We start from the raw sequence: 8,181 nt of genomic DNA, 5'->3' as shown, positions 1-8,181 counted from the left end.
TGTGAGTTCGACTTGGAATTTCCTTAGAGACTGCTTGTGATACTTTGATATTATAAATGATTTTTAAAATATATTTTGTAGTGCAATATGTCAAATACTTAGAAGATCTACACACGTTTCAGTAGTAGCAGTCATGTAGTTCGGTACATCCGTGAACCAGTATTTTCTAAATGATGGATGCGTGGGTAAAAAAAAGATGGATTCACAATGCCAGATGGACCAATGGCCTTTAAAGTAACAAAGTATCAAAAGTTCACTGATGTAGCTCCAGACGCCATAGAGTCATCAAGCTTTAAGAAACAAACTATTATCTTTAAAAAACAATAATCTGGAGAGGCTATTAAGAATCCCCCTTCTCCACATACCTGTGTGAGGCTGGATTTTCCTCATATGCTTCAACCAAAATGAAGTATCACAAGATTGAATGTAGACGCAGATTTGAGAATCCACCTGTGTTTAAGTAAGCCAGACATTAAAGAAATTTGCTAATTGTAATAAACAGTTCCACTCCTCACTAAATTTTTTTTTTTTTTGGTTTAGGTTCCCCCCCCCATTGAAATATATAATGGTTTTATCATTATATTTTATTACTTTTTATCATTTTATTACTTTTATCATTACTTATAAATGAATTAATACATATATTTTTAAAATGTTTTGATTTCTAATACAATACTATTGATTGATGCAAACCACATAAACAGAAACGTTAGGGTCCTTGATGGTTTTTAAGGATCAAAATGCCCTACAACCGTAAAGTTGAGGAAGCACTATCTTGACCCCTCCCTCCTCACAGGTAGCCATGGACACAGGAAAACCTGATGCACTGAGGGAACTTCAACAGGGGCTTCTCAAGTTCACAGGCTGGGGAACCACTGCAGCCTCCAACTCTCCACTCCTACCTCCAGGCTCTCCAAAACACCAGGCTGGCTCTCAGTGTGGTAGCTCGGCTTGGTGCCATTTCTAGCAAAAGTCAAAAGGAACAATAAATAAAAAAGAGCTTTGCAATGGGTGGGGAAGATGAGAACAGCGATAAAGCAAAAAAGACTAAGCCAATGCTAGACCTATTCTGTTGGCCTGGTTCCTCTTCGATGCTCCAAACAGGCTAAAATGAGGGGTGCAGGTATAATTTTATCAAAGAGGAGAGGCAAACAGCAGATGCGGGACTTAGTGATCATTTGCACGTTTGTTCTTTAAGCCCCGAAGAATTTCTGCACTGCTCATCTTCTTGAGGTCACTAGAACTAGGAATATTGCATTAAAGAAATGGTAACTACCCTGTTTTCTCTAAGCAGCTGTTGTCTTAGAAGTTCTCGGCCTTCCGATATCTTTGCCTCTAAAAGGAGTTGCACTGAGGTGGCATTTGTAATAGGCACTATATCCTCAAGTTTGGGACACTGCTGTTCAAGCTTCAATTGAACTGGGATTTTGTTAGTTATCTTCAGAAAGAGGAAACATAAAGTTGCTAACGTAGCCCATATACATTTAAAAACTGTTTTCTAAAAAAAATAAAAGTGTTTTCTATAGTCTTCTTTATTGGGAAGGCAGTTTTAAAACTAAGCAAGCCAGTGGCCAAAGGAATGGATTTGTGAGTCCTTAACTCTTGAAGACCGAAATGTAAAGACTAGCTTATGACAGTAGATGCTGTGCTTCTAGAAAAAGGGCAGGATACCAAAATATTCCTGATACGAATATGGTAGGGAGAGGAGACAGACGATTTACTGTTGCTTACTTTTCCTAACGTGATGGGAGACAGAATAAGGCTCAGTAAAAAAGAGCCAAAACTACACGATGCAGACTGTCCCTGGGTCCATTCACGTTTGTAGGCGTGTCTCCAGAAGTCACTTGCCTCTCCCTGCGGCCATCCACACATCATCAGCCCCAGGAAGCCAGCACAATTGGGAAGCTCAATGCAGAAAGCATTTAAGGACGGATCAAACCAGAGCTTGAACCAGACCCTCACAACAAGCATTTCTGTAAGCAGGAGCTTCTGAAAGATAGATTCATGACTAGAAAAGAACTGTACAAAGTTGAGGGACTTATTTGCCTTCTGTTTTGTTTTTCCTTCCCTGAATAAACTGGCTTAAAAACAACTTTTTTTTCTTTGGGTGGTAAATAGTAGGTATTTATTTGAAATGAAAAAAAAAAAGTACCTGGACTACTGCATTTAATCATGTATTGTAATTGTGTTACTCTACCTTTTTGCATCAGAGACAGATATACAATGAACATTCAGTTATCACAGATTGCACACTAGATAGTAAATCTTCAGGCCTTTTACATAACCACCAAAGAACAGATATTGGATTCTGCAGTATAGTACAAACGTCCACAATCAATCCAGTCTTAGCCAGTATCTTCAATTTACTTCTGTTGCTGTACAAATAATTGGCCATTACTAGGGCTTACAAGTTAATAACAGGACAAAAAAATATACATTGCACTGACACAAAAAGTCAGCTGTGTTAATAGTCATGCAACAAGTAACCAAACTTGCTGAAATTAAAAATACTTTCTAAAAACAGTTTTAACGGCATAAATAGTTTATACACAGTTCATTTACCAAAACAAAATGTATTTAAATGATACAAAGCAAAAATAAGTTTCTACCAACTTTATACATAAGAAAGTGCAAAATAACTTATCTAGAGGGTTTTGCTATTATCCAGACGGATGGCTGCTATGGGCAGCTATTTTCCTCTTCAGAAGCATGACATTACAGTTGCACACTATACACAGACGTTAGAATAAATGGGTGAATGGATAAATGGATGAATGAACAAATGAGCTACAACGATCAGGCAGGGCCCTGTGAGGTACTCTCAGAGAAAGAATACAGGCCACACAAAGGTGGATGTACATGCTGAGAATATGCGTTGGTAAACAAATTTACATGGAACACAGAAAGACATCCAGAGAAACGATTAGTTGATGTATGTGAGTGTACTTGCATGTGTGAGTGGTTTGTGAGTTCTGCATTAGAAAGCAAAAAGAAAAGAAAGTCCACCGAATAAAACAGTTGCCCACAGCACCAGCTGCCAGAGGAAATACTATCATGAGGGTTTTGGTTTCCACCTTCTAGTTATGGAAATTGTGTCGGAAAGTTTAAAAGTGTTCATCCCATATAACTTCATATTACATAGAGGAATAACCTTTAAGTAACTACATACACACATTCATATATTCAAGTCTTTAAAGAACACCTCTGCCATTGGGTTTGGGGTAAACACGGTTCATAGACACGAGGAGGACGCTTCTTTTAAAAAGTGTAGAATAACACTGCTACAACTCATCTATAGGGCCGGACAGGGGCGAAGCCCACGGTTACGTGATGGCACAATTCCTGCCACTGTTGAACATCCAGCATTATTTATTAGAATTGGAGTAAGATGGTGGGCAGGGAGGGGTGTGGGGGAGGGGAGTAAGACAGGAAGGAAAACAACACAACTTTTCTTCAAGTGAAAGTATTAATGCCGATAATCCTTTTATTAACAAGTGTATTTGAACTTTTAGAAATGGAAGTGTATTAATCGATTTTGATATGTAATCATAAATAGACTGTAGGCTCAAACCTAGGTAAATAAAGGTTTAAATTTAGTAAGCATAAGGCACTAAAGCAGCCTTTATATTTTCTCTTGGAGACCTAGTTATCAGGAAGAACAAATTTGTTCTTAAGCTGGTTTCAGCCCATTAGGTACAAGGTTACTATTGTACCAATGCCTATTTTTGAATGCATGTGCATATATGTGCATTTTAGTGCATAAGTGTGCCTGTCACCAGGGCCTAAAGATGAAAAGTTGGGAAAGCCAGAGCCACTGTCCTTTGTATGATACCTCCATGAGCATGTGAAGGTCTGTCCTTCCTTGCTTGGGCCATAAATAATTCTACATTTTTTTTCAAATCACAGGGCTTTTAGAATTGTTCATAATATTATCACTAAATATCTGAAAATGTTAAAATCTAGATTAGTTGTTTCATTTGTTTTATATATATATACACATATATATATGTACATAACACACATTTAAAAAAATCCCACCACCAAAGCCTTTTTGTCTGTAAACTAAACTTCTCGCTTAGCCCCAACCAGCTTTAGTCTCCCTGGATTTGTGTGTTCTGTATCCAACTAGTAGAACAAATTAAATAACTAAATATTAAAATACTGTAATTATATTCATAGCAAAAACAAAAAAATAGACATTGATACAGTATAAATCTCACTGTTTTCAGGTAGATGGCATTAAATGGTAAAGGTTAATTATAAGCAGTTCTGACATGATCCAGTTTTACAACAAGGTTTATACGTTAATTCTGTACACTTTTTTCATGTTTTACCCTTTTTTGAAAATAAGCTATAGTAGAACATTAGTGTCACCAAAGACACATACTTATTATGTTCTATGCAAGAGAAGCTAATTTGGGTTACATGCAAAAATATTTCCATTAGTTGAGGCAGGGCTGTTTCCTGCATTGCATCAATCACGTGACCACCGACCGCTATGCAATGCTACGAAGTTACGCTATGGCCACACAGCAGTCCGGACAGAAGTTTACAAGGGGCCTTAGGACACTGGAACAACACTGAGGTGGCACACGGCCAGGTGCAAGATGCCCAGCTATTTCCAGGCTATCTCATGGCAGGACTCTTATTCTCCCACACTGTTTCCTAAAGAAGGTCCACATTATTTTGGTTACTAGCCTAGTTTAAGTGGAGATACTGTGGGCAACTTGAAAGAAAGGACATCGGGCACAGAGGCTGGGTTTGAAAGAAGGGAAAAAAGACCACAGATAATGTCTTTGAGGATTTAAAAAACATATTTATAATTAATTTGTGAGAGATGTCAGACAAACCGTAAGTAAGTAGTTCACTGAGTTAGTGGTTTAGTTTGAAGTCTCATGTTACAGACAGTTAAGTCCTTATTTAGAAAAAAAGGCCTTTATACCTATTTACAATATACACAGTTACTTGCAAAGAAGTCAGATTTACAACCATTTTCTAAAAGCCTTTTTTTTTGTCGTTGGTGGTGGTTTTTCCAAATAAGGATGAGTAGATCTATAAAAATGAGACGCAAGAAAAGACAGTTAATATGTGAGGATTTTCTCTTGGAGACAGCTACTGGTAACAGGGAGAATCGGATATTGGAAGAGTCGCTCCTAGGAACCACCTTCTGTTCTTCTTGTGCTGTTCACCCGAACAGTGTCTGCCCCATTACTGCACTCTACACCCGCTTGTTCACTGATCCCTTTGAATTCAACGCTTCAAACACGTGGCATGAAGAGAGGCGTAAACGGAGACTGTTCTGATGCCTTCTGAGCTGTGAGCCGTGCCAGGAATCGGGAAGGGGGTCTACAGACCGCGGTCTGCAATCGGCTTGTTGAATCTTCAACAATTCCGAGGCCCATCCTCTGAACCCCTCTCATGCTGTAAATTGTAGTAACAGTTCTGACACACGCGCACCGGGGATGAGATTTTCAAGCGTTTGATTTCTGACTGAAACCGACTGCACCTAAGGGAAAGGCAAAATCAAGTAGTTACAGGTACTCTCTGTGGTTGATCACCGCACTGAGAAATACAAACTTAAGAATTGAACAGAAAGCTTGTGCTATAAAGCCAAAGACCCACTGGTTTGTGTCGTGTGGTTGACCCAGGACCAAAACAACCTGCCATATTATTTGTTTCCATCTATGAAGAAAAGTAATATTGAACCAAGAAAAGCTATATACTTGACTGGAGAGAATTTCCTTTTTTTTTTAAAGTTAAGATTTTCCTACAGGGTGAAGCCAAGGGGTCTAACCAGCTGTGAGGCCATTCTTCCTGTGTGACTGGTTCTCATGCCCTATGAACTTGGGAGGGAAGCCCGTGTCTTTACTTGGAGCTTGCCTTTTTTCTCGTGGCAGAAGATTTACTACTCGTTTTAAAAGACTCTTACGTCACTATCAAGTTCCTTTGGGCTTTTAAACACCCCGTGATCCACTCCTCAGTCATTTCTTGAACAGTAGTTTGGCTTTTCTGTCTAGTCCAATTGTTCTCATTTTCTGTTTATCCTGACAGGATTCCTTGAAGAAGACTCTACTTACGAGGTGTTCAAATTCTTTAAAAAGTATTCCTATTCCTGGAATAAAGCAGGGTATGACCTTGGATGTGGCATTTAATCACTCTAAGCTTGCCTTTTACAAGACTGAAATAGAGAATTGTATTTCATCCATTAATCTACCAGTAAAGGTGTCCAGGGAATAACTGAAGTGCCACCAGCGTTAGGAGTTTAATGGGCTGTTCCTGGACTTTGAGGAGACACTCAGAAGCGCTAGGCCCCACCCAGACAGCTCTTCCTTCCATGCCTGCTCTATCATAATCAATCACTGTTAGCTGGTTGTTCAAATAAAACCTCCATCTAACATCTGATAGCAATGGAAAATTTAAAGAACTACCTACCTTTAAACAATATTTTGAAAATTAAACACTTCAAAGAACAATGTGTGCCAGTGTACAAATGGGGTGTTGACCACCACAAATTCCTAGATTACTAGGTTTTATAGAGTGTGCTTCTCAAAGCACAGAACCACAAGACAGAATCCTCTGCCAATCTCATAGAAAGTCCCATAAGGAATAATGGCTGGCACCGACATTGTGGCTACTTGATCTTGAATCAGACTTCCCAAGAAAAAGGTTTAAGGTATTAATTTGGAAAATAAAAACAAAAAAACCAAACCAAAGCAAAAAAAACTATAATAACATCTTTTACTGAACACCTGTATTGCCAGACTCCACACTTGGTGTTTTGCAAAACTCATGCACATGATTTCACTGATTCTCTCAACACCTCTATGAGGAGAGGTAGAATTATCCACATTTTTACAGATGAAAAATATGCTCAGAGAGGGTTAGTAACTTGCCTGAGATGACAGAATGGACAGTAATCCAGTTAGCATTTGGTCAGTGTAAACCCAAAGACCACCCCCTTTTCAATAACTGGCTCAAAAACAATTATCCAGTCCATGGTTTCTGTGAAAGTATCTCTACAGTAAAACAATGTAAGCCTTAGAGACTTCTGCCTACAGGATCCTTTCCCTTTTCTGTCATGTAAAGTGAGAACTGTACATGCATAGATGGGACCCCATAGATGGGACCCCAGAAATGGCATCCAAATCAACTATGGGGGGACAACTGGGAGATGAGAAAGATCCCCACTACACGCCATACCTCCAAGTATATTCCAAATGTATTTGGATCTAAAACCCTAAGCATGAAAAACAAAACCCCAAAACTTTTAGAAGAAAATAACCAAGGCTGTCTTTATGGTTTCAAGACAGGGAAAGCTTTCTTAAGCCACAAAAAAAAGGAAAAATCACAAAAAGTAATAAATGTGATTACAACAAAGTTAAAACTTATGAGACACCCCCTGGGTGGCCCAGTCAGTTAAGCTTCTGACTTCAGTTTAGGTCACGATTTCGCGGTTCGTGAGGTCGGGCCCTGCATCGGGCTCTGTGCTAACAGCTCAGAGCCTGGAGCCTGCTTCGGATTCTGTGTTTTCTTCTCTCTCTGCCCCTCTCCCGCTCGTGTTCTGTCTCTCAAAAATAAATAAGCATTAAAAAAACAAAACAAAACCCTTATGTGAAAGAAAAAACGTATATAAAGTGAAAACGTACATCACAGACTGGCGGAAGGTATCTGCAAGATGTAATGAAAGACAAAGAGCCCAGAACATCTAAAGAACTGAAGTAGAGGGGGGGAAAAAACCCAAGCAAACCTAAAAGGACGATGGGCCACATCAGCTGAGAGGAAGTGCCAACGCCCTGTAAGCATATGAAAAAAGGGTCCACTTCAGTAGCACTCCAAGTGGAAACCACCAAGCTCTGCTGGCTACTGGCCTGGCAAAAGGGAAAATGTATGGCAACTGCAGGCATGGGTGAGACCTGGGAGAGCCCGCATATCCTGCCTGAGGTGGCGTCAACCAGCACTGAGGTCCTGGAGAGTGCGTGACATGTGGCAAGACCTAGTGCAGCTCAAGAGCGCGTGTATGATCTGTCATTCTGTCCTGGGGTACCTCCTCTATGGAAACTCCACTGCACATAAAGAGGGCATTTACACAGATGTGAGCTGCAGCGCCGTTCAGAGTATGGGTAAAAGGAAAAATTCCCGTAAGGGCCCATCAAAAGGGAAGTAGATAAACTCTGTATGTCC

General features: G+C 39.7%; 1 protein-coding gene across 14 annotated transcripts in view; it reads right to left on the bottom strand.

The window, feature by feature from the left end:
* Nucleotides 1–2,161: 2,161 nt before the first annotated feature.
* The window catches only part of WDFY3 (WD repeat and FYVE domain containing 3), a 279,628-nt gene continuing 273,608 nt past the window's right edge, over nt 2,162–8,181 (bottom strand). For all 14 annotated transcript variants that reach the window (XM_045473462.1, XM_045473464.1, XM_045473463.1 and 11 more), the window contains one exon: nt 2,162–5,506. In XM_045473462.1, the coding sequence (XP_045329418.1) occupies nt 5,383–5,506 (124 nt within the window). In that variant the 3' untranslated portion in view covers nt 2,162–5,382. The remainder of the gene's footprint in view (nt 5,507–8,181) is intronic.

Source organism: Leopardus geoffroyi, chromosome B1 (genome assembly GCF_018350155.1).
Source record: "Leopardus geoffroyi isolate Oge1 chromosome B1, O.geoffroyi_Oge1_pat1.0, whole genome shotgun sequence".
Classification (NCBI taxonomy): Eukaryota; Metazoa; Chordata; class Mammalia; order Carnivora; family Felidae; genus Leopardus; species Leopardus geoffroyi.
The sequence above is the reverse complement of the archived record's forward strand: the minus strand, read 5'-3'. Positions and strand labels throughout refer to the sequence as shown.